Below are 27465 nucleotides of genomic sequence, written 5' to 3'. Positions count from 1 at the left end.
AGAAATGAGATCCTGCCCCAAGTGGAAAAGTTCAAGTATCTTGGGGTCTGAATGGAGTGGGAGATTGATAGGCAGCATCTGCAGTGATGTGGAGTCTGTATCGATGTGTCATGTTGAAGAAGGAGCTAAGACAAAAGGCAAACTCCTTGATTTACCAGTCGATCAACTTTCCTAACCTCACCTATAGTCATGAGCTGTGGGTCATGACCAAAAGAACAAGATCACACATACATGCGGCTGAAATTAGTATTCTCCACAGGGTATCCGGGCTCTCCCTTAGAGATTAGGTGAGAAGCTTGGTCATCTGGGAGTGGCTCAGACTTGAGCGGCTGCTCCTCCGTATCGAGAAGAGCCAGCTGAGGTGGCTCAGACATCTGGTCCGGATGTACCTCAGCATTGCATATCTGCTTTTCCCTGATGAGGTGTTATGGGCACATCCCAATGAACTTGACTAACTGCCGGCAATGCGGACCAAACTCTGACACCGATGTACAGGAACCAAATGACCCATATTAAGGGGTCTGGTACCTCATACTCCCAGAGCACCCTCCACGGGACCTCCCGAGGGACATGATCAAATGCCTTGTCCAAGTCCACAAGGCACAAGTAGACTGGTTGGGCAAACTCCCATGCACCTTCCAAAATCCTGCTGAGGGTGTAGCACTGTTCCACTGTTCCATAGCCAGAATGAAACCCCCTCCTGAATCTGAGATTCGACTTCCCGACGGACCCTCCTCTCCAGAACCCCTGAATAGACCTTACCAAGGAGGTTGAGGAGTGTGATCCCCCTGTCGTTGGAAGACACCATCCATTCCACTTTAAAAGGGGGACCACCACCCCACTCTGCCAATCCAGAGGCACTGTCCCCGATGTTCATGCGATGTTGCAATGGCGTGTCAACAAGGACAGCCCAAAACACTGAGAGCCTTTCGGAACTCTGGGGAAAATCTCATCCACCCCAGGGCCCCTGCCACTAAGGAGCTTTTTAACCACTCTGGTGACCTCAACCCCAGAAATAAGAGAGCCCGCCTCAGATTCACCAAATGCTGCTTCCTCATGGGAAGGCGTGTCCTCGGAATTAAGGATGATATAAACTGATTCGGTTCAGTTCGGTCACTAAAATATTTTTTTCTTCTGAACGAAACGTTCACGAACGAAACAACACTATAGCACACAACACCAAATGGACAGGCTGTTTGGCTAGTTTTACATCACATATTCCTTTTTCACTTGGAAAGCCAAAGAAACTCTTGCTACTGCCTGAACCATTTGTACAACCAAATGCCACCCAGTAAACCAGCGTGAAATTGCTAAATCATACAACAAACAATATACAAGGACGGAAACAACAGCATGGAACAATAGCACACTAGTGATGGGTACGGCAGTTCTTTTGAGTTCACTGAATCATTCGAATCAGTTCATTAAAAACATTCGTTCAAAACAGTCATTCACCGAATCGTTCAGTTCTTTTTCACAGAATCATTTGAGTGCTTCCTCATTCAGTTAATGATCTATCCCTGAGGTTCACGTTCACTCAACACGTTCACAAAAGGACCATGCGTTGTTGTTGTTATGTATTGTAAACTAGGAAAGGCGGGGATAGTATTAAAAAAAAAAAAAAAAACCTTTGGCTAAATTATCACCTACCTATGTCTCTCTCAGCAAGTTCTCGAACACCCGGCGTCGGTTGACTCGTGAACATGCATGCGGCGAGCTCGGCTACCGAACATCCTCCCGCGTCCCGTTATGTCCAGCGAGGCTATCGCCTGCCGGCGTGACTTTTCTGCATTCCACCGCGGTGGACAGCGTTGATGACACCAGCGCCCACCAGCCGGGCTTTCTGCTCACTCACCTTACTGTTGTTGCCATCTGATTAGTGGAAACGTCTGAGTGTCTTGAGAAGCGCCATAGAAGTTTAATGTATTATTATTATTATTATTATTATGAAATAAAACACTTTAATAATCACAGAGACACAGAGGGAATGATATGTATGTGTACGTGCATACATTTATTATTAGTTTACATTTATTTTAAATATGTGTGCTTGTTTTCTTGTGCTTGACTGACTCAAGATTAGCCGTGAGCTTGAAGAAACGGCTGCAAGTGAAAGGAAAGCTATCCCCGCAAGGACGTCAGGACTTGCGGTTAAAATCACTCGAGTACGTTCACTGCGTAGTACATCGTTCCTTGCGCAAATGAATCATTCATCGTACTTGTACATCGCTCTTTAGCGGATTACAAACAAAGTTCAACGAACGAATCACTTGTGTCTAACAGATCGCGAATAATAAGTTCAACGAACGAATCACTCTTCAGTTCCTCATTACACCAGTTCACTGAATGAATCACTCAGTACACTTAAGTCCCTCCCCTGAACTAATCACTCTTCAGTTCTTCAGTACACCAGTTCACTGAACGAATCACTCTTCAGTTCTTCAGTACACCAGTTCACTGAACAAATCACTCAGTTCACTTAAGTCCCTCCCCCACCTGCACGGCGCTGCCAGACGCTGGCTGCTCATTGGTCATTCGCCGAATGAGTGACAACGCTGGCGAATCAGAAATCACATTGCAGTACGTTTAACGAAGACCTGCCCCTGCCTGCACGCTGGCTGCTCATTGGTCATTCGCCGCAGATTCAGAAGTGAGTGACAGAACGCTTCAACAGTTCCGTTTCCACTCCCAACCGACTCGCTCGCCTCACGGCCAAGCTAAAAGAACGCATCATTTCATAAACTGATTCGGTTCAGGTCATTCAGTGAAAAGATTCATTTTTCTGAACGAAACGTTCACGAACGAAACAACACTACGTTTTACGTCACAGCGCCAGATAAAGCCGAAGACCGGAAGGCGCTAGATGTGGCAGATGGCAGATGTGGTTTGTAAAGGGGATCTAGAGTTATCAAGAAATGTTTTAACATCTGTGTCCTCTGACCCTTAAAAAAGGCAGATTGGACAGTCATCTGTAATTCGTCAGCTCTGGCGTGTCTAAATTATTTTTATTCAGAAGGGGCCTTACAGTGGCCATCTTAAAAGCACGAGAAAAGACCCCGATCTGAAGAGAACAATTTACAATGTCTCGGACATCCTATGCCAGAAAGTCAAAAAACGATTTAAAAAATGGTGTTGGGAATTAAGCCAAAAAGAAAGTTAGAGAGGTAGAATATAGGGATCTAGTCAAAATTATGTATTGCCTATGATGTCATCACTTGGCAGCGTGCCAGGGCACGTGTCTGTTGACATCACCTAGGGAAAATGACAAAATGATGGCTGGCCTATGACGTCATCACTTGGCAGCGTGCCAGCGCACATGTGCAATGACGTCACATCCGGTAAAAACAAAATGACGTCACACCCGGCAAAAACAAAATGACATCACATCCGGTGAAAACAAAGTGAGATCATGTTTCCTGGCGTTTTTGTCGCATGACATCATGTTCGGGGAGATCTGTAGGAACAAAGGAAATCATTAGGTGTCAAATGGGCACCAAAAAAGGTCATTTGTGATCATACCTGTGAATATGGTCCTTTCCGGCCAAGTCCCACAGCTTTTGACAAGGCAGCTGCAAAGAATTAGGTCATCACGTGACTTGTGCATGTGACCGGGTGTCTGAGATGTTAAGGGGTCACGTCCAGAGGTCACACAGCATTGGCAAAGAATGAGGTACTCACGTGGCTTGTACACGTGACTTCGGGTGTCTGAGATGTTTGAGGGTCATGTCCAGAGGTCACAACCCCGCACCTGTAGAGAATGGGACACTAATGTGGCTTGTGCAGATGACATGGGGTGTCTGAGATGTTAGAAGATCTGAAAAACATGAGTATTTAGCCAAGAAAATGTGTTTTCTCTCACCACAGGGTTGTGCGAAATGCTGAGCGGACCATCAGTCTGAAAAAAATATCAGTGAAGAAGCCCAGACATGTTCTCATTATTTTATCAAAAAACATGTCCAGGTGTAAACCATAAACATGTCAGTTTTACATTTCGTGTGGGAGTTTCCGAGACTCTGATAAAAAAACATGTCGAGACATGTTTTTCAAGAACATCTCATTTTCGAGGCTCTTATCAAAAACAAGTGCAGGTGTAAAGCATTATGTGATGAACATTAATACATCTAAAGCATAAACATGTCAGTTTTACAGACCACAACGGCGTCTGAGACTCTGATAAAAAAAACATGTCCATGTGTAAAGTGTTATTCCCACTATCTAAACCATAAACAGTTTTACATTTCTTGTGGGAGTTTCCGAGGTTCTTATAAAAAAAACATGCCCAGACATGTTTTCGTTTTTTTGAAAACATGCCCAAACGTTGTATCTTTTAGGATTCATCCAACTATCTTCACTCTGTTAGGACGGGGGTCTCCTTTTTTAAATGGCACATGTATGTGCGTGATCCAGGAGCCGTCTCGTTTTCTATTGTAAAATGTTGAAATGTGTAGGAACAAGTTGTTTTATGTATCTAGTGAAGATACATGTCAGTTTCAAGTATAGTTTCATGTTTTGCACATCATCACCACCCAGTACAGAACCTATGGCTGCGTGTGTGTGTGTGTGTGTGTGTGTGTGTGGGTGTATGTGTGTGTGTGCGTGATTCAGTGGTCTCTCGTTTTCTTTATTAAAACGTTGAAACGTGTAGGAACAAGATGTTTTATGTATCTAGTGAAGATACATTCCAGAGTTTAAATTATAGTTTCTTTTCATGAAGCAAGTGTCTTTTTTAATTGCACACACAGGAGTACTCAAGGTCTCAGTACTTTATATCTAAAAACATGACTGAGATGAAAGTATAGTTGGACCTTGATATCTATCTCCCTCATTGCGGAAATGTACATTACAGAAGTGTAACCTTGAGAGATATTTCCAGACATGTTCTTGACAATTAAAAATATTGATAGGTCAGATGATTCTGAAGATGTTTGAGTTTTATGAGTATGACATAATAAGATTCAAAAGACTATTCCATAGTCTAAACGTGCATCAACAATTTAGAATACGGGCAGAGATGTCGTAACTTGTTTTCACGAAGGCCATATTTCAGCCTGCCATGTCTAAGCAAGCCATATACCTACTTGATACTGATTTTCTACACACCTTACATTCCCATAAGCCCATTCACAAGTTCAAGATTTTCAAAAAGGAGGAAACAGATGGAAATATAAAGAAATAGTTCATCAGAAAACTATTAGCAATGCTAACATGTACTCACCTATCTCCTGCATCCTCCTCTCTTAACACCAACTGCCCTCATGTCTTCCCTCACTACATCTATCAGCGTTCTCTGTGGTCTTCCTGTAGTTCTCTTGCCCGGCAGCTCCCTCCTCAACACCCTTCAAGCAATATACTCACTCTCCCTCCTCTGGATGTGTCCAAACCATCCAAGTCTGTTCTATCTGTCTCCAAAACACCTCATGTGAGAGCTTGTCCATGCAAAATACTTGTTGATCTGGTGATTTGCTCAGTGCCCTATGTGATAAGAAAATTGAGTTTGTTAGTCACCTAGTCATATTTTGACATCAGTCAAATTTGATGATGAGGTTCTTCACTTGAACTCAATAGCTGTACTATATTTACTTGCCATCACTTTATTTTTTCAGAACAGATTTTTGTTTTTATTAACGATATGAGTAGATCACTGTTTTTTTTAGTTTGAATAAATATCAATGGTATGTGTTTAAGGCATCAGCATGTTTCAATCAGAATGAGAAAAGGTCTGCATGTAAACCTGATTACTCATTAAGTATAAATATGAAATTTACCCCGATCTTGATAGTAAAGTGTATTCATGTGTGTGTGTGTGTGTGTGTGTGTGTGCGCGCGCGTATGTGTCAGTATACAGCACGTTTAGGGATTAAGACTTGGTTTTATTAGTTTCAGTGTTTTTTCTCTTCCATTTAAACACATCCTTAACTTATAGCGCTAAAAGCTTCAAAAACTGTTGGCAAGATTGCCAACTACAAAAGAAACAGTTTTCACAACAGCGTTTCAATATTCCAAACTGTATTACTGATGAACAAATCTAAAAAAAAATGGAGCAAAAATCGTTCTAATTTGAATTTATGATGATGTGTTACTAGTAATAGAATTGGATGGATCACAATAAAACACAGTCAAATGTAAATAGTGACCCTAAAGCCAAACAAAATGAATTTGGGAAACTGCAAGGTGTTTACATATATGAACATTTTCTCCCCATAACAAATAGTGGAAATGGAAAAAACAACAATAAAAACATTAAACATTTTTCAACAACCATACAAGTGTATCTTTTAAACTGCTAACAAAAATAAAAGGAAATTACTCATCCATCAATGATGTGTGTCATAGGTGTCAAGAACACTTACTGTAAGACTTCATACTTCACCCTTTTTAACATTTTTAACTGTCATACAAGTGTATAAGTAAGTTAAACCACTCTGGTAAAACAACAACTTAGACTGATGTGGCATGCTTTGGATCAGGATTTGTCTTGAATAAACTTACAAAACAACACAATTTGTACTGGCAGACAATTGCAGCGGTAGGATTTCTTTGTATGCCTGGGAAGTCAATCTCTTCAGCAACACAACTTACCTTGCCGCGTCATTCTTCATTATTATTGAGGTCAACAGAACCATATTGTACTGAGCAGGCAGGACGGGTAGTACCAGCTTTTTATGCTTTTATAAGTTCTAGTCCTGCTTTCATGGCTATAATCGCACTTTTCCACTTTGTCATCATCGTCATCCCTTCTGTTTTGGGATCATAATACAGAAAAAAGACAACATTAAATTTAAAGTTATTCCTTAGCCAAATTCTTGCAGGCTTTGTTGATGTCGCCACATGATGATGACGGTTGGACCTTATTGTATAATTTTGAGAGGCATACTCTTCCAGAATATTTTGATGGAACTCTAAATTGTACCACTTGAGCAATCGACTCCAACCATTGCATTCATAGTACTGGAATTTAAATTGAAATCCGGTTTTGACTGTATTGTGAGCTTTATTTCATCATGCTCAGATGAGTGAGCAGATGTTTTCTCTAGCTAAGAAAACAATTCAGGTGGTCAGATCGTACTACTGTGTTTGAATTGGAATGAAAGAAGTCGGATAATGTGTCACGTGGTCATATTCGAGGCTAGGTTACGTATGTGCTGACTTACTAACATACTATTTACTAACATACTATTTCCTAGCATGTTCATTTTTGTGAAAGAACTACGATTATAACGACGTGTTAAAAACCAACCAATTTATTCCTGACAGAGGAGTCTATACATACTTCAGAGCTCTGCTTCCGAACAAAACTATCTGTTCCTGCCCCAGACTTATACAATGTTTGAAAGACAAAGTATGGAATCGTTGTCGTCTGATTGGTCCGTCGTCCATTGACGTCATCATTGCTCTGCAGAATGATGGCCCTTTGCCGCTGGCTCCAGATGCCATTTCCACATTCTTGCTTCTCATAATGTTTACAGCAACCCCCCGCAGCCATTGTCATCTCCAACAGATGTTCCCATCCGCCTCAACATCCATCCTGCTGGGAGCATCACACCCCCACACCGCCACCCACTGGAAATGTGAATTCTTGATGTAAGGTACTTTAAAGCAGTTTACTTAAATGAATAACAGTTTCTCATATTTAAACTATATATTGCAAACTTTTAATTGAGTCAGTTTCATTGGTTTAGCAATTCACAGAATTATGCAGGTTTTAAGGCATCTGGATAAATCATTGAACTGAAATTAAATACGTAGTTGTAGATACTTAAAAAGAGACGATACCAACATGATGCCATGTTCAATGAACACTCAGGCTTGCTAAATTCCTGAATTTTAATGTGGTACAATATAGTGGTACTTGCAGAGCTAGGTTATGTTTTTTTCAAGGTAGTCAATGGTGTATAAAGGTTGAGAACCACTGGTATAATAATATAACCGTGTACAGAAATGAAGGTTGTATGTCCAGAAATTATTATCCCACACAATCCATAGATGCGATGTACAGAAAATCAATAGCAACTGGTATAGAATATTTTGCATCAACAGCTTGGTCTAGAAAACTATTGGGAAATTTACTGTGTATATTATGATTTAGTTTGTTTGTTTTGATGAGTGAGAATAAAACAGTTCAGACAATAGGGTTTTGTGTTTTAGCAATGGAGAAATACAGTATTATGCAACTTAATCAAATTGTTGTCTTTTATTGTAAAAAATAATAATATAGGAATGTGCAAGTTCAAATATCACATTATAATATCACAAACAATAATAAAATGAATCTTTTTCCGAAAAGGCTAAACGAGCAAACTACGAGCGCACCTCATTCGCACTCAACTGAACCATTTACAAATATAGATGGGTTTTTTTTAAACAGAGACTTTCAGGCATTAACTATAAATATACTCTCGTTGACCACATTAGGTTCCCTCTTCACACTCATGACACCTGACACAAGATATTTAGCAAAAGCATACCCTTAAGAGAACAATCCTTAATCAGTTTTGTTATGGTCAGAGGTCCATTCATTTTTATCATGGGTTTATTGTTGTAGTTTGCACTGAATAATACTGTCGATGGAGAAATTCTACAGGTTCACCTCATGTTTCGGTGGTTCACTTTACTTTAAGTTTATAATCATTATTATTATGACTCCACCCGTATTCATATACAAAACTCAAGCTTCTATACAACAAAACGAGGTATCTATACTTCATGTCAAACATAACACACAACAAGGAACCTGTTGTTGAATTGTTTTCATTAGTTGGATGTCTGTGTGCAGGAGAGGTTGGACCGGAGGCGGATTGAGCACTCCCTATTTGTCTGGGTATTGTTGTAATATTTTGTAGTTTGGTGGCAATGAGAATGTTGCATTAAAATAATACACAAAAGTTGATTTTAGTGAGGTATCCATTATGTTTAATGGCTTGTTAGGTTTTCTGTGATGAGATGGATCAATCCCTTCTTTATAAGCAGAGAGAAAATACTGTTTTTTTGAAAGTTGAGGTGAAAAAAAACGTTGAGTAATAGATGTTAGTCAGTCAGCGTATGTGTAATATTATTAATAATAAATACACGGATTTTGAAATGTTAGAGTTGAAAAATTAGAAAATGTCATCGGCGTAATAGATCTATTGTTAAAACTTTGTAAGAAACACAGAAGTCATGTTTTTCCAATTACTAATTGTCCATTCTAAAATACTGATTTAAAAAGTTGGTGGGAAACAAAGTCAAAAACCCTAAAACCTTGAATAATGGTATGTTAGTAATTCAGCACATACGTAACCTAGCCTCGAATATGACCACGTGACACATTATCCGACTTCTTTCATTCCAATTCAAACACGATGGTACGATCTGACTATCTGACTTGTTTTCTTCGTTCGAGAAAACATCTGCTCACTCATCTGAGCATGATGAAATAAAGCTCATAATACAGTCAAAACCGGATTTCAATTTAAATACCAGTACTATGAATGCAATGGTTGGACTCGATTGCTCTTCAAGTGGTACAATTTAGAGTTCCATCAAAATATTCTGGAAGAGTATGCCTCTCAAAATTATACAATAAGGTCCAACCATCATCAAAAACGGCAGGAAACATGATCTCACTTTGTTTTCACCAGATGTGACGTAATTTTGTTTTTACCGGGTGTGGCGTCATTTTGTTTTTACCGGGTGTGACGTCATTGTGCATGTGCGCTGGCACGCTGCCAAGTGATGATGTCATAGGCCAGCCATCATTTTGTCATTTTCCCTCAGTGATGTCATCGGACACGTGTGCTGGCACGCTGCCAAGTGATGACGTCCTAGGCAATAAATCATTTGGACTAGATCCCTATATTCTAGCTCTCTAAGGTTTCTGGCGTTGACTGGGACACAACCTTCTCCAGCATTCCCACATTAACCAGAATAAAACTGCCCAGTATTTCCTCACATAAATACAAGGGTTGAGCTACATTAAGACTATTAAGTGGTGGTGGAATAAAAGCTTGTTTTTATATTGTTGCTGAAGTGGGTTGCAAAATCCTCACAGTTTGCATCAGATACCTTGCTGGGAACATTAAAAAGGGGGTTGATCAAGTGGTCAATGGAATTATTGGGTTATTGTGGTTAATTTTTATCAGGTTAGAACATTGTCTGCCTTGCATTTCTGATGGCTCTATTACAGATAGTTTGGTAGTCTTTAAATATTTGGGTATCAATTTAAAGATTTTTTTCCCCCATTTCCTTTCTGCAGCTCAATGTTTTATTTTTAGTTGTTTTATTGCATCTGTTCCCCCTGGTTGGGTTGTGTTTGAGGTTGAAGTTTTTTTGTTTTTATTTTAATGGAGCTGGTGTGTCAAGTGGTGATATAAGTTTGCTGTTAAAACCAGCCACATTAAAATTGGAAGAAGAAGGTAAAATGTCTGTGGGGTGTTCTGCGTAAAGGTTAATAAAATTAGCAGTCACTTCAGCATTTAGATGGCGCTTCCCCAAGATGCATTTTGGAATGTCACTGTGTTTAAAATAATTCGGAGTAAAAAAAACAAACAAACTAGACTCAGGACAGAAGTGAGTATTTGCGAGCAACAGTATGGTTTCATGCCTAGAAAGAGTACCACAGATGCATTATTTGCCTTGAGGATGTTGAGGGAAAAGTACAGAGAAGGTCAGAAGGAGCTACATTGTGTCTTTGTAGATCTAGAGAAAGCCTATGACAGAGTACCCAGAGAGGAACTGTGGTACTGCATGCGGAAGTCTGGAGTGGCAGAGAAGTATGTTAGAATAATACAGGACATGTACGAGGGCAGCAGAACAGCGGTGAGGTGTGCTGTCGGTGTGACAGAAGAATTTAAGGTGGACGTGGGACTGCATCAGGGATCAGCCCTGAGCCCCTTCCTGTTTGCAGTGGTGATGGATAGGCTGAGAGATGAGGTTAGACTGGAATCCCTGTGGACCATGATGTTTGCACATGATGTTGGGATCTGCAGGGAGCAGGTGGAGGAACAGTTAGAAAGATGGAGGCATGCACTGGAAAGAAGAGGAATGAAGATTAGCCGAAGTAAGACAAAATATATCTGCATGAATGAGAGGGGTGGTGGGGGAAGAATGAGGCTACAGGGAGAAGAGATGGCAAAGGTAGAGGACTTTAAATACTTGGGGTCAACCGTCCAGAGCAATGGTGAGTGTGGTCAGGAAGTGAAGAAACGGGTCCAAGCAGGTTGGAACGGGTGGAGGAAGGTGTCAGGTGTGTATGTGACAGAAGAGTCTCTGCTAGGATGAAGGGCAAAGTTTATAAAACAGTGGTGAGGCCAGCCATGATGTATGGATTAGAGACAGTGGCACTGAAGAGAAAACAGGAAGCAGAGCTGGAGGTGGCGGAAATGAAGATGTTGAGGTTCGCTCTCGGAGTGACCAGGTTGGATAAAATTAGAAATGAGTTCATCAGAGGGACAGCCAAGGTTCGATGTTTTGGAGACAAAGTTAGAGAGAGCAGACTTCAATGGTTTGGACACGTCCAGAGGAGAGAGAGTGAGTATATTGGTAGAAGGATGATGAGGATGGAGCTGCCAGGCAAGAGAGCTAGAGGAAGACCAAAGAGAAGGTTGATGGATGTCGTGAGGGAAGACATGATGGCAGTTGGTGTTCGAGAGGAGGATGCAGGAGATAGGCTCTCATGGAAAAGGATGACGCGCTGTGGCGACCCCTAACGGGACAAGCCGAAAGGAAAAGAAGAAGGGAGTAAAAAAAACAAAAACTGTATTGTATTGTACTGTATTGTGTATTGATACTATTGTATCTTGAGGTGATGATGTGGTCCAAAGTATGACCTTTGTTATGGGTTGGTTGAGAAATATGTTGAGGGAAATTCATGCAGTTACAAACATTTTAAAAGTAACCCACAAATTAGTCTGATGGATTATTAACATGCATGTAAAAATCACCTAAAATAATGACCTAGCTATATTTGTTAGAGATAATGGACAGGATTTGTGAAAAATCTGTGATAAATTATGGAAGGCCTGTAAACACACACAGAGAAGATACTAAGATTGCTAAAAACAATGCAGTGGTATCCAAAAGTTGTAAACTCACCAAGTTCCCAATTCCACAACCAAGAGTGGTGACTGGGCCAGAGATAAAATAGTTTATCCTTGTTTAATGTTGTCAAAAAGTTTAATCGCGTCCTAGTATAAAAGCTTTGACTGTTGTTTTGAGGTGTGGTTGGTACCAACATGGATGTGATGGTGTGAACGGTGGGGTGGATCTTGGCAGTGATGTCCTTAACTGTGGCACCAGGGAAGCAAATAATTCTTGTGGAGTACAGTCTGGTATTCCGGATTATGGAGTCTCCAATAATGAGTCAGGTGGAACCTGCTCCGCTACTCTGCTGAGTTCAAGCAGGCCTGCTGGTGGCAGATGTGGGAGCAGATTGGGCGGTAGTAATGCTGCTGCTGATGGCTGGTGTGAAGGTTTGGTGGTGCCGGTAGGACAGGGAACTGTCTCACGATTCCTTGGGGACGGCCGTGGAGTAGAGGAAGAGGTGGCAGTGGGTTTTTGGGCAGTTGTTAGCTGTCTGACGTCTGGGTCGATGGCGAGGGGAGCAGACTTTCTGCGACCAGAGTTTTCATCACTGACGAGTGTAACCCTTGGTCACTCGGAGTCAGGTTTCAGAGAAAACTATAATGTTTTGAGTTGTGGTGTAAGAATAAACAATCAACTCATCTAATTTGGGTAGAAGGGTACGTATATTTAAATGCATGAAACCAAGACGTTACAGTTGTAAACGGAGTTCAGAGTACATGAATGCATAGGAGCAGAAGCAGGACCAAGGTTTGGTTGAATGTTTACAGATATCAGTAGCAGGCGAAGGAAAAGGCATTTACATTGGTGTGACTGAATCACGTGATCTTTTTTATGCTCCTTGCAGATACTATATGGTAGTGTGAAGGCATGCTGAAAAGATCCTTTAGACGAGAGCCATTGGCTGGCCAATTTAACCCATAGCGAACATACAGTGAAGCACAGATAATAAGATTTGAGTTTTAATTTTTAATTTTTTATTTCATCTTTATGAATCCAGGTGAGGCAGTTGAGTACAGATTCTCATTTGCAATGCCGACCTGGCAGCAGACAGTAGAGTAAAACAAAGCAAAATAAAAGCAAACAGCGAACAAGCTGGGGTTATCAAAGCAGCAGAGAGGGGTTGGAGATCATTAGGAATCCCACAAATACTCCAGGTGAAGAACAAACCGTGAACACAAAGAAGCAGAGAGACCGTGCTTATGGACCTTTGTATAGCAAGTAGTAACCTAATAGCATAGTAACTCCAAGTCTGTAGCACTTTCAAGTCCAGTGTTCCCGTTGGACCAGCTGGCCCACTCCAGCTCCGAGTCTAGTTGTGATCCACTCCTCATCTTAGTTCTATTGTGCAAGCTGCCATGCAGGGTGATGTCACGTGAACAAGAAGGAAGCCCAATGCAGACAAGCAGTGTGTCCTCTTGTAAATCACAGCTATTAATCAAAGAAACAATCAGCAAGATGGTTAGACATCAAAGGGTCGACAGTCCAAAATCCAAAGTTAGTGTAAAAACACAATGAAAAAAAACACAAACGATGAAAACAACAATGAGCTGACCCGATGTCCGTGAGCTAGCAAATGCTAGCTGTGCTGTGCAGATGGTTGTCATGGCTCACTGGCCGGAGCTAGCCCGAGGGCTAACCATGCCGGAATGGAAACAATCTTATAGTATACTTGCAGTAGCCAAGAACAATGATAAGGGCAGCAGTCCTAGATCAGTGGCTGCAGACAACACTGTTACCAAAAAGTCAGCTCCATCACACAGGGCACAGTGATTTGGGATCAGGCAGGAGGAGTGAAGCCTCAGACCAGCTCCAGTAAACAGCGCCGGTAAACTAATGACAGAGCACCGAGGGCAATCAAAAACAATTAAAATGATCAATAAAGTAAAAAAAAAAAGTATAATATCTGTGAGCATGGCTTTCTGTTCAGTGGATATTGACTATGCCACAGTAACTAGCATGAGCTCACTTTTCACTCTAATCTGTCTTTCTAGGTAATTGCTTTCTCAAAACAGCAGGGCTTGCTCAACTCTCGATCAGAGGATGGTGGCAGCACTGTCAGTTGCACTGGATCTATTCGGTACAGAGCCCTAATGGACCAGGAGTCATCACCACCGGCCTCCACTACTGGTGCAATGGAAGGTATGGACTACTCAAGGACTACTTATTGCACATTCAGATAAAAAGTTAAACAGGATTAAAGTATAACAAATAGCCAGCCAACATTGACAACACTCGTCTTTCCCTCCAAATGACATTTAAATCCAGAGCTACTGTATTGAATGACATTTTCCCCGTCATACCCTACCACAGTAATACAGGTGTGATTACTTGAAGTTTCACACTATTCGTATTGACAGTAACGATTGACCAGCGAATCACAATCAAATCGTTACTCCTACTGCTATTCCGAAATAATAGTGCAACAAATGAAAAATCCAATTTGATAATTTGAAGACTATCTATTGAATCAGTAAGAGAGTACACTGGTACGTTTTGACTGCCGTGTTTTAGCTGGCACTTCTCCATACAGAGAGGTTTTTCTTTTTAGTTTAAAATAATTTACTTTAACTCGGATCCCTTGCCGTACCTTGACCATACGTAGAATCCCGGGTCTGTTTTGTACTCGTCGGTGCCATAAATCCTTGCCTACCTGACCAAGCTGCTGCCTTTGCAGCTAGCCTGCTGCTACTTAGCCTCATGATAGACCGGCTGTTCTAGCCTCATGCTAGTCATCTTTCAGGTTGCTGTGTTGGGTAAACTTTCTCCCATCCATCTACCGCTGTCACTCTTTGCAGCGATGGCTCCTTTTCAGCTTCTGTTATGGCGGTTCCATGTTATCCGTGCGGCTGATTGGCACATTCTGCAGCGGCGAGCTAATTTTTTTTTCTAACAAACTTTATGGAGATCTATAATGCATACATCTGCAGAAGTGATGTAGTGATGCGCACTACATTAGTCAAAATGGTGCCACCCATGGGCGGCATTATAGAGCTTGTCAGAATAAGGTAAGAAATATATTATTCTTTGACTTGTTTTGATTTGAATACGAAAATTCTGATGTGGGATTTGTTATTTTTTTTCATGGGGGTTCGCTAATTAATCCAAATCACCAGTAATACGTTCGTAGTTCTACAATCCCAATTCCAATGAAGTTGGGACATTGTGTTAAACATAAATAAAAACATAATACAATGATTTGCAAATCATGTTCAACCTATATTTAATTGAATACACTACAAAGACAATATATTTAATGTTCAAACTGATAAACTTTATTTTTCTTTAGCAAATGATCATTAACTTAGAATTTTATGGCTGCAACACGTTCCAAAAAAGATGGGACAGGGTCATGTTTACCACTGTGTTACATCACCTTTTCTTTTAACAACATTCAATAAACCTTTGGGAACTGAGGACACAAATTGTTGAAGCATTGTAGGTGGAATTCTTTCCCATTCTTGCTTGATGTACAGCTTCAGCTATTCAACAGTCCGGGGTGTCCGTTATCGTATTTTACGCTTCATAATGCGCCACACATTTTCAATGGGAGACAGGTCTGGACTGCAGGCAGGCCAGTCTAGTACCCGCACTTTTTTACTACGAAGCCACGCTGTTGTAGCACGTACAGAATGTGGTTTGGCATTGTCTTACTGAAATAAGCAGGGGCCTCCATGAAAAAGACATTGCTGGGATGGCCTCATATGTTTCTCCAAAACCTGTATGTACCTTTCAGCATTAACAGATGTGTAAGTTACCCATGCCATTGGCACTAACACAGCCCCATACCATCACAGATCCTGCCTTTTGAACTTTGCGTCCATAGCAGTCTGGATGGTTCTTTTCCTCTTTGGCCCGGAGGACATGACGTCCACAATTTCCCAAAGCAATTTAAAATGTGGACTCGTCGGACCACAGAACACTTTTCCACTTTGCATCAGTCCATCTTAGATTAGTTCGGGCCCGGAGAAGCAGTTATCAGTTTGAACATTAAATATCTTGTCTTTGTAGTGTATTCAATTAAATATAGGTTGAACATGATTTGCAAATCATTGTATTTATGTTTATGCTTTTATTTATGTTTAACACAATGTCCCAACTTCATTGGAATTGGGGTTGTTCTTAGCGGTATTATCAACACAGCTATTGTCTCTTGTCTCCTTCGGGTATTGGCTTTTCTTATTGCTTTTATTTTACACACAAACTCTAGTCCCGATTCCATAACTTTTATGGACAGAATTTGTAGGCGCAGCCGAGGCATAGAGGGGGTCCAGTTTGGGGGCCTCAGTGTTGCATCTTTGCTTTTTGCAGATGATGTGGTTCTGTTGGCTTCATCAGGCTATGATCTCCAACTCTCGCTGGAGCGTTTCGCAGCCGAGTGTGAAGCGGCTGGGATGAGAATCAACACCTCCAAATCTGAGACCATGGTGCTCAGTCAGAAAAGGGTGGAGTTCCCTCTCTAGGTCGGGGATGAGATCCTTCCCCAAGTGGAGGAGTTCAAGTATCTTGGGGTCTTGTTCACGAGTGAGGGAAGAATGGAACGAGAGATCGACAGATGGATCGGTGCAGCGTCTGCAGTGATGCAGACTTTGTATCGGTCCGTTGTGGTGAAGAAGGAGTGAACCCGAAAGGCAAAGCTCTCTATTTACCGGTCGATCTACGTTCCTACCCTCACCTATGGTCACAAGCTGTGGGTTGTGACCGAAAGAACAAGCGGCCGAAATGAGTTTCCTCCGCAGGGTGTCCCATCTCTCCTATCTTAGAGATAGGGTGAGAAGCTTGGTCATCCAGGAGGGGCTCAGAGTAGAGCCGCTGCTCCTCCGCTTTGAGAGGAGGCAGATGAGGTGGCTCGGGCATCTGTTTAGGATGCCTCCAGGACGCCTCCCTGGTGATGTGTTCCGGGCACGTCCCACCGGGAGGAGACCCCGGGGACAACCCAGGATACGCTGGAGAGATTACGTCTGTCGGCTTGCCTGGGAACGCCTCAGGATCCCCTCAGAAGAGCTGGAGGAAGTGGAGAGGGAAGTCTGAGCTTCCCTGCTAAAGGTACTGCCCCTGCGACCCGACGTTGGATAAACGGAAGAAAATGACTGGATGGAAAACAAACTCTAGTATAGACCAAAACACACATAGCTTGAAGTTTTTTAATTCATCTTTTAAAGGACGGGGAAACTGTCTATGGTCCTGTAGTGATTTTATATCATGGTGCATGTCGAGATTGGGGATTCTTCTCCGACAATAAATAATATATAATATAAAATTAAAGACACATGAAATGATTACTGATTTCAGAATGCTCTGGCCCAGTAATATCCCTCATCGGAAAATGTAGTCCTGTGAGACACACTGGAAAAGGCTTGATAAAGAAATGTATCTTCAATCTAGGCTTATGTTTTATTACATTAAGTTAAAAAAATATAATAAACAGACATGCAAACACCAAAGGCATGAAAAGGTGACAAAAAATACATTGTAGGGCGGGTCTGGGGGATCCACCAGCCCCCGCAGAGATTTTCTTATTTTATTTTAACATAAATTAAAAAATCTGGAATCATCTCCACTTGCACTTGATGCCTGCTTCAAGTTGTGCCACATGTATACCATCCTCCTCTTTAAGCACTCATTCTGGAAAAAAAATTACTAAAACCATTCACTTCATTTTTCACTATTTCCAACTTCAAAGGCAAATCCCAAATGCATCCTCCAGGAAAATATTAGGTACCATTTTTATTGGCCATTTCTGAATTTGAAGTTAGTTCATTCTGTGTTGTGATATATCCTAACATTGCTCCGTCGCTTAATACATTTAACACTAACATCCGTAAACTAATTAGATAATTGTAGACGCGTTTCCTAATTACAAGTAATACAAAATGTACTTGCGAATCAGTTCTTGTCGCTGATCTTACGTGTGCTTCGCGGTTCCGCTGAGACCGCAACCAGGACCACGACCCGCAGCACCTCAACGAGAAAATACAAAAGACCAGTGCAACAAATATGACACTGGCTGATCTGATGAGCAAAAATGTTGCTTAAACGTAAGAGTAGCAATAGAGGATGTCCGCTCCAGAGGTGGGTAGAGGAGCCAAACATTATAAGACTAGTGTTACTTGACAATAATGTGACTCAAGTAAAAAGTAGTCCTCCAAAAATGTACTTAAGAGTAATAATTACACAGTGAAATAATTACTCAAGTACTGAGTAAATAGCACAAACAATTAAAAAAATAAAAATAAAATAAAAAACATTTGCAATTTACTGCACGGTGTTTTTTCAAGTTATAAGTGAGCTGAAATATCCCCGTTTGGGCAGACAGTGCCAGAAAAATACTACAATACATGCAAGCTTTTGTTTTTGTTTGTCTTAAATGTAAACAAGAGGAGCACGCACTTGCCTTCATGGTAACGACAACCTTCCCAAAATGGTGGCCATTTATGCACGACGATGAGCCGGGCTGGTTTATCTAGTGTTAATACCTATGTCCAGGAAGCCCAATAGAAGACGTTGTGTGAGGTCATATGACTTTCTTGTGTCGTTTGATTGGTGAACTAGACTTAAACGTCACTAGCGCTTAAATAGTTGATAACTAAGAAATAATTGATAAATAAAAGCAGTGAGCGACATTTAGATCATTGGAACGGAGTAAAAGTACCCTTACTGCTAGCTGCCAGCGTTCAAGGAGTACGAAACACCCTATTAAGACAGCGACGGCGACATCGAGCCCCCCCCAGGAAAACCTCATCGGATCCATAGGATACACAGAAATAACCAATTTTGAGTTCAAAACGGCGAATTTCGGCGAAAGGCCACTGATTTGCATATATCAATAATAATAATAATCATATAGAAGAATAATAATTATTATTATATTTTAGCGTTGGAGGAATTCCCAGCATGCAAAACGGCTTTTTAAGGTGAGTGATTTGCATGTATAATAATAATTATTATTATTATGATTATTAATAATAATATTCATAATAATTATAGTTATTATTATTACTTCCCTCTCCCCAGCCATTTCATCCAGCTCTTCTGTGGGGATCCCGAGTTGTTCAGCCGAGAGACGTAGTCACTCCAACGTGTTCTGGGTCGTCCCCGGGGTCTCCTTCCAGTGGGACGTACCCGGAACACCTCACCAGAGAGGTGTTCGGGAGGCATCCGAATCAGATGCCCCAGCCACCTCATCTGGCTCCTCTCAATGTGGAGGAGCAGCGGGTCTACTCTGAGCTCCTCCCGGATGACCGACCTTCTCACTCTATCTCTAAGGGAGAGCCCGGACACCCTGCGGAGGAAATTCATTTCGGCCGCTTGTATCTGGGATCTTGTTCTTTCGGTCACGACACACAGCTCGTGACCATAGGTGAGGGTAGGAAAGTAGATCGACCGGTAAATTGAGAGCTTCGCCTTTCGGCTCAACTCCTTCTTTACCACAACGGACCGATACAAAGTCATCATCACTGCAGACGCTGCACCGATCCATCTGTCGATCTCTTGTTCCATTCACTCACTCGTGAACAAGACCCCAAGATACTTGAGCTCCTCCACTTGGGGAAGGATCTCATCCCCGAGAGGGCACTCCACCCTTTTCTGACTGAGCACCATGGTCTCAGATTTGGAGGTGTTGATTCTCATCCCAGCCGCTTCACACTCGGCTGCGAAACGCTCCAGCGAGAGTTGGAGATCATGGCTTAATGAAGACAACAGAACTGCATCATCTGCAAAAAGCAGAGATGCAATACTGAGGCCACCAAACTGGACCCCCTCTACGCCTCGGCTGCGCCTCGAAATTCTGTCCATAAAAGTTATGAACAGAATCGGTGACAAGGGGCAGCCTTGGCGGAGTTCAACGCTCTCCATAAACGAGTCCGACTTACTGCAGGCAATGCGGACCAAACTCTGACACCGGTCGTACAGGGACCGAACAACCCGTATCAGGGGGTTCGGTACCCCATACTCCCAAAGCACCCCCCACAGGACTCCCCAAGGGACACGGTCGAACGCCTTCTCCAAGTCCACAAAACACGTGTAGACTGGTGGGGCGATTATTATCATTATTATTATTATTATTGGCGGCACGGTGGACAACTGGTTAGCACATCTGCCTCAGAGTTCTGAGGACCAGGGTTCAAATCCCAGCCCCCCCTGTGTGGCGTTTGCATGTTCTCCCCGTGCCTGCGTGGGTTAAGAATGCACCACAGAAGATGGGTGATTTCTCCATTAGATACATTTGTTTTTTTTTTAAATTATTATTCATATTTTTACATTGGTCATTTCAATAAAATTCGTTTAAAGGCAAGAAGATTTCTCATTTTTGTATCAAAAAAATATCGAACTGTGACACCTAAGTATGGAACTGAACAGAACTAAACCGTGAATTTTGTGTGTCGTTGCACCCCCCAATGTATATATACAGCGGTTGAAGTAAGTATTTAAAACGTCACCATTTTTCTCACTAAATACACTTCCAAAGGTGCTATGTTGGGAACAACCCAAGTAATCCACACTACAGAGAAAGTAGAACATATAAAATCTGAAATTAAGTTATTAAATGTGGAATGACACAGGGAAAATGTATTGAACACATTAAGAAAATAAGGTGCAAAAAGGCTTGGAAAGCCAAGACAACACCTAAAATGTATCAATAATCAAACAGCAATCCAGCCCCTCGTCAGTGCAAATGAATATCAGCTGGTTCAGTCCTAATTGGTGGGCTACAGAAAGGTCTCATTACCAAGGTGTGAGTCAAGACACATCTCATGATGGGTAAGAGACCATCACAAACTAATTGTTGCAAAACATAACGATGGCATTGGTTACAGGTGCATATCTAAGCTTCTGAACGTTCCAGTGAGCACAGTTCCCCAACAGTTCCCCAACATGAACCAGTAACTTAAATATTAGTGTAGTTGAAGCCACAATAAATGAGCAACTTGACATGCCAACACAGTACAGTAAGTACCTAAACGTTAACAAGCACACCATTCTCAGTACACTTCCCTAAAGACTATTTACTGATAGATAGATAGATAGATAGATAGATAGATAGATAGATAGATAGAGATACTAAAGCAATTGTTACTATTATTATTATTATTATACAATTTTTGAACAGACTATTATCCCAGACGTTTTGGTTTCAAAACTAATTATCCAACATTTTGTTGTGTATTTGAAGTAATATGTTCAGTCAATTAAATGGTTTCACAGTCATATTGGCCCCCTGAGGTTTGTACTTAGTTAGAGCGCTCAATGCCATGAGGAACATTAGGCCACAATTGCAGTTTCTGTAATCTGTAGCTTTTTTACAGGAGCAGGGGCCTCATGTACAAAAGGTGCGTACGCACAAAAACGTGGCGTCCGTTCTTTTTCACAGTAAAGTTCAGATGTATCAAGAGTGACATGACCATGGAAATGTGCGGTCCCTCACGCCAACTGCATGGCTGGCGTACGGACGTTTCTGCAGCTTTTGGTGCTTTGGCGACACTTCGAGGTGATCCTGGGAAACTGTTCTCATAAATCTGCACACCAGAGACACATAAATAATTAGCACTGATGAAGAATTCATGCCCGGCAACATTTGATTTCAACAATGCAATTGAGGCAAGGACTGAGAATTCATTTGTTTACCAGTGTATTTAATGAATCACTGATATTTGTGAGGACACCTATTAATTGATCAAGGCGATCATTTATGCCACCGATTGCCCTCACAATCGCTTCGTGACTCAAGCACATGCACTGAAAAAAAGAGTCCTTTGAATTTACTTCATTTGAACATGTACATCGGTTGCACATGATTAAAATGCGTTTAAATTGACATAATTTACCCCTCTTCTCCTAAAAAAAAACATGATTTTTTTTGTCAGTGTGCGTGTTGTCTCCTGTGTATTAAAATAATAAATTGAGTAATCAAAAAGGAGTCAAAGTTTTTGATATCCTCTTTGATATGCTGATGTGCTTCTATTTGAATTCAAAAGATTTATTACAAATACCACACATACAACATTTACGCATGAACCTTTATCTCACAGGGCTGAGTGTAGGTTACTGTGTGAACACATTTGTTAGGAGTTCTAAAAATACATGGTATTAACCTTGTGGGGTGATCATAGTCAGCCACATGTCCTCCCATCACCCCTGAGAGAGCAGCGTCACCCATGATCGCAGAGATTCTCTCCTCGAACGGGGTGAGGCCCTCCGCGCCGGTTCTTCCACCTTTTTTTGGCCACACTTTGGCGGTGGGTAGCTGTTCTCTGCTTCAAATCCACCTTAATGTCTGACCACTTCCTTTTTAGTTCAAAGTGTGCGCGCTGTTCTGTCTCCACAGCATTGACAGCCGCACACGCACTGTTCCATTCACTCCTCTTTCGTGTGTTGTTAACACCGTAGGACAGCGTGCCAAAGAGGATTTTCTTGCGTGCCTCCACTTCATTGAGAAACTTCACATTCAGAAAAATAATTTTTCTGAATGTGAAGTTGTGGGAGGACAGGGAGGAGTTGGCTACTCCAAACGTGCGCTCATTTCCACGTTAATTGGAATGTACAAAGGAAATATGCTTGGCTTCATGAGTGCGCAGTTTCATACATCTGGATATTTTTGTGCGTAGGACGTTTTCTGGATTTGAGCGTACGCCATGTTTTAGTAGGAAATCCACGCAAGTCTTTGTACAGGAGCTCCCAGGTGAATTGCCTACTGCCCAACCCCAGCACGTGGTATTCCCTCGGTGGTCTCCCATCTAAGTACTAACCAGGACCGACCCTGCTTAGCTTCTGAGTTCGACAGATCGATGAAGAAGTCAAACAAGTCTGTGAAAAGATTGTTTTCGTGCAGTTCTTTAAGGTAAAAATACTCACTTTCATGGGTGCTTGGAGGAGGATGGTGAATGTAAACAACAGAGCTCTTATTTCATGCTGAATTGTTTTAACAGCAAATACAGTGTATTTGTGTCTCAACGATATTGTTGCCAAAATGATTTGGCAGTATGGCTGGGTTCACAGAGATAACCTCCGCCCTGTTTCTGAGGAATCACCTATAGTCCAAAGCTGGGGGCATGAAAAAGGCTTTGCCGATTTTATAACCACACCTGACCAATCGTTATTACACAGAAAGAATGGGGATTGTTAAAGCAGTGTTAGCAATTCATACATTACCGCCACACTTTAATCCCAAGAGAGCGTGGTCTGCGTAGGACGGTGGGTTTATATCAAATGCATTACTAAGTACTTTGGATCTTTCATCATATAACTTATCAACTGCATTAAGAGACATTCAAACATTTTTTTACAACCAAATCTGCTTTTACAGGTAAAATTGTTAAACAGGGTTGAAGACTTTTGCTGAGCTTTAAAACAACATTTTTGACACACAGCATCTGTCAACATTAGAACTATTACTTTTCATTACTATTGATGAAGGCAGAAATAAAAGATCTTACCAGTATCAGTATCTGAAGGAGAGGTTTGTATGGCTAATGTTACAGTCTGAATTAAGATTATATAATATCTCTGTAGCTTTAAAAACAATAAAAAGCAACTTTTACCAACAAAAATGGGATGTCTTCTTCTTTTGAGATAAAAGGAATACTGATATTTGAAGGATGTTTGGGACGTGACAAAGCTGAGGAGGAGGCATGTATGCATTGACACACGTGGGAGGTCAATAATTAAAGGAGAAACGAGAGCTTGACTAATGTTAGTGAAGAGGAAAAATGGGAGTCGTAGTTTTCACAACACAATGAATATTACAGACTGCTGAATTCACATATATTATTGATGAACAAGTCTAAACATTTTACTAAAACTACTCCAATATACAATGATTACATTTTACTAGCAATACAATTGTGAAGATAGAACACATAAAACAGTATATATATATATATATATATATATATATATATATATATATATTTTTTTTTTTTTTTTTTTGACGGTTAGACTGGTTAGAGCGTCAGCCTCACAGTTCTAAGGACCAGGGTTCAATCCCTGGTCCCGCCTGTGTGGAGTTTGCATGTTTTCCCCGTGCCTGCGTGGGTTTTCTCCGGGCACGCCGGCTTCCTCCCACATCCCAAAAACATGCATTAATTGGAGACTCTAAATTGCCCGTAGGTGTGAATGTGAGTGCGAATGTGAGTGCGAATGGTTGTTTGTTTGTATGTGCCCTGCGATTGGCTGGCAACCAGTTCAGGGTGTACCCCGCCTCCTGCCCGATGACAACTGGGATAGGCTCCAGCACGCCCGCGACCCTAGTGAGAAGAAGCGGCTCAGAAAATGGATGGATGGATGGATATTTTTTTATTTTTATTTTTTCTGTGTGGGGTACACCCTGAACTGGTTGCCAGCCAATCACAGGGCACATATAAATAAACAACCTATATCCAGCCCTCTTCTGTACTTCTTTATCCTCACAAGGGTCCCGGGCGTGCTTGAACCTATCCCAGCCATCTTCGGGCGAGAGGCGGGGTACACCCTGAACCGGTCGACAGCCAATCGCACGGCACATATGAACAAAGAAGCATTCGAACTCACTTTCACACCTAAGGTCAATTTACAGTCTTCAATCAACCTACCATGCATGTTTTTTTTAGGATGTGGGAGGAAACTGGAGTGCCCGGAGAAAAACCCCGGTATATATATATATATATATATGGTTAGAGCGTCTGCCTCACATTTCTGAGGTCCGGGGTTCAATCCCCGGCCCCGCCTGTGTGGAGTTTGCATGTTCTCCCTGTGCCTGCATGGGTTTTCTGCGGGCACTCCGGTTTCCTCCCACATCCCAAAAACATGCATGGTAGGTTAATTGACGACTCTAAAAATAGCCGGTAGGTGTGAATGTGAGTGGGAATGGTTGTCTGTTTGTATGTGCCCTGCGATTGGCTGGCAACCAGTTCAGGGTGTACCCCACCTCCTGCCCGATGATAGCTGGGATAGGCTCCAGCACGCCCGTGACCCTAGTGAGGAGAAGCGCCTCAGAAAATGGATAGTTATCTGGTAACTATTTTTTTTTCTTTTTTTTGACAAGATGCAGAGTTCTCTACCAATTGGAGCAGTTTGAATGACTAATATAGCAATAGTCCGGTGCAATGACCATTGTGCAAAGGGCGCCGAGACTTCAAGGAATGTATGCAGTTTAAAGTGACTAGTAGTGGGATAATCCGGGACAATGTTGATTGTGCAAATGTCAGTGTACAAATGGTGCAGATGCTACTCTGGTATGAGTGGCCAGTATTGGCCAACAACAGATATGCACATAGTGCAGTGTGGCGAGACTACTACAGTGAGTGCACGAGTAATGTATAATTGGCCCGACAGAAATGTGACAACAAACTCAAGACAAAAAAATTGGCAGCATGTTGCAATGGAATAGTAGGTTAGCTGTTTAAGAAGTTGATTGCAAGATGGAAGAAGCTGTTGGAATGTCTGCTAGTTCTAGTTTCCATTGATCGGTAGCGCCTACCTGAGGGAAGGAGCTGGAAGAGCCGGTGACCGGGATGTGGAGGGTCCGAAAGGATTTTGCACGCCCTTGTCTTAGTTCTGGCAGCGTGCAAGTCCTCAAGGGTGGGTAGAGGGGTACCACCAATCTTTTCAGCAGTTTTGATTGTCCGTTGCAGTCGGAGTTTGTCCTTTTTTGTAGCAGCACTAAACCAGACTGTGATGGAAAAACACAGGACTGATTCGATGACCGCTGTGTAGAACTGCCTCAGCAGCTCCTGTGGCAGGCCGTGCTTTCTCAGAAGCTGCAGGAAGTACATCCTCTGCTGGGCCTTTTTGAGGACGGAGTTGATGTTGATCGCCCACTTCAGGTCCTGAGAGACTGTAATTCCCAGGAACCATGTCTTAACGGTTGACACAAGGTAGCTGGACAGCGTGAGGGGCAGCTGTGTAGAAGGATGCCTCCTGAAGTCCACGATCATTTCTACAGCTCCAGCTGCTCCGCTTCCTGTTGATATGCAGACTCGTCACCGTCCTTGATGAGGCCGATGACAGTGGTGTCATCTGCAAACTTCAGGAGTTAGACAGCCGGGTGCGTTGAGGTGCAGTCGTTCGTGTAGAGAGAGAAGAGCAGCGGAGAGAGGACACAACCTTGGGGCGCCCCAGTGGTGATACTGTGTGTAGATGAGGTGGTCTCCCCCAGCCTCACCTGCTGTGTCCTACCCGTCAGGAAGCTGTAAATCCACCGGCAGATGGCAGGTGAGACGCTGATCTGGAGAAGCTTGGAGGAAAGGAGTTCAGGGATGATGGTGTTGAACGCTGAGCTGTCCACGAACAGGATCCGCGCATAGGTCCCTGCACTGTCGAGGTGTTCTAGGATGAAGTGCAGTCCCATGTTGACTGCGTCATCCACAGACCTGTTACTCGGTAGGCAAACTGCAGTGGGTCCAGCAGGGGACCTGTGACACTCTTGAGGTGGTCCAGCACGAGACGTTCAAAGGACTTCATTACCACAGATGTCAAGGCGACAGGCCTGTACTCATTTAGACCCGAGATTGTAGGTTTCTTGGGGACTGGAATGATGGTGGAGCGTTTGAAACAGGATGGTACTTCGCACAGTTCCAGAGATCTATTGAAGATCTGTGTGAAGACTGGAGCGAGCTGGTCTGCGCAAACTTTGAGACAGGATGGGGACACATGGTCTGGGCCTGCCGCTTTGTTAATCTTTTGTTGTGTCTCACATCCTGTTCGTGGATGGTTAACGCAGAAGTCAGAGGTGTGATTGTCGTCGGTGGTGCGGCTGGGTGGGTGTGGAGTGTGAAAGTGTCGTTTACAAATCTGCAGTAGAAGGTATTAAAGTCGTTGGCTAGTGTGCTATTGTTCTCAGCTTGGGGGGATCGTCGCTTGTAATTGGTCAGCGATTGTAATGCATGCCAGACTGATTTAGAGTCATTAGCGCTAAACTATTTTTCCAACTTTGCTGTATAGTTCCTTTTTGCAATGGCAATATCTTTAGTCAGCTGGTTTCTAGCCCCATTATACAGGGCCCTGTACCCCCTTTGGTATGCGTCCTCCTTAGCTTGGCGAAGTTGCTTAAGTTTGGCAGTGAACCACGGCTTGTTGTTATTGAATTTGCGAAATGACTTTGTTGGTCCACACACGTCTTCACAGAAACTAATATAGGATGTGACAGTGTCCGTATATTCATCCAGGCTGCCAGCTGAATTTTCAAAGACACTCCAGTTTGTGCAGTCTAAACAGCTTTGAAGTTCTATCTTTGCTTTATTGGTCCACTTTTTCACTGTTTTCACTGTTCTTGCCTGAATGTTGGTATTAAGTGAAATAAGCAGTGATCAGACGAGCCCGGTGCTGCACGAGGTTTGGCGCTGTATGCGTTATTTAGTGTAGTATAGCAGTGGTATAAAATGTTATTTTCCCTGGTAGGAGAGTCGATGTGCTGCTTGTGGTTGAGTTTAG

General features: G+C 42.3%; 1 protein-coding gene and 1 long non-coding RNA gene across 4 annotated transcripts in view; one reads left to right on the top strand and one right to left on the bottom strand.

The window, feature by feature from the left end:
- LOC133489214 (phospholipid phosphatase-related protein type 4-like) overlaps positions 1-27465 on the top strand; it is a 206143-nt gene that overhangs the window by 165626 nt on the left and 13052 nt on the right. For all 3 annotated transcript variants that reach the window (XM_061798087.1, XM_061798086.1, XM_061798088.1), the window contains one exon: positions 14052-14199. In XM_061798087.1, coding sequence (XP_061654071.1) covers positions 14052-14199 — 148 coding nt within the window. The remainder of the gene's footprint in view (positions 1-14051; positions 14200-27465) is intronic.
- On the bottom strand, positions 2019-5384 carry LOC133489215 (uncharacterized). The gene is made up of 5 exons (XR_009791842.1): positions 5216-5384; positions 3860-3895; positions 3679-3748; positions 3520-3569; positions 2019-3454 (listed from the first exon to the last, which is right to left on the bottom strand). It is a non-coding gene; the product is annotated as an uncharacterized LOC133489215 (long non-coding RNA).

The sequence above is a fragment of the Phyllopteryx taeniolatus genome, chromosome 14, assembly GCF_024500385.1.
Source record: "Phyllopteryx taeniolatus isolate TA_2022b chromosome 14, UOR_Ptae_1.2, whole genome shotgun sequence".
NCBI classification, from domain to species: Eukaryota; Metazoa; Chordata; class Actinopteri; order Syngnathiformes; family Syngnathidae; genus Phyllopteryx; species Phyllopteryx taeniolatus.
The sequence above is the reverse complement of the archived record's forward strand: the minus strand, read 5'-3'. Positions and strand labels throughout refer to the sequence as shown.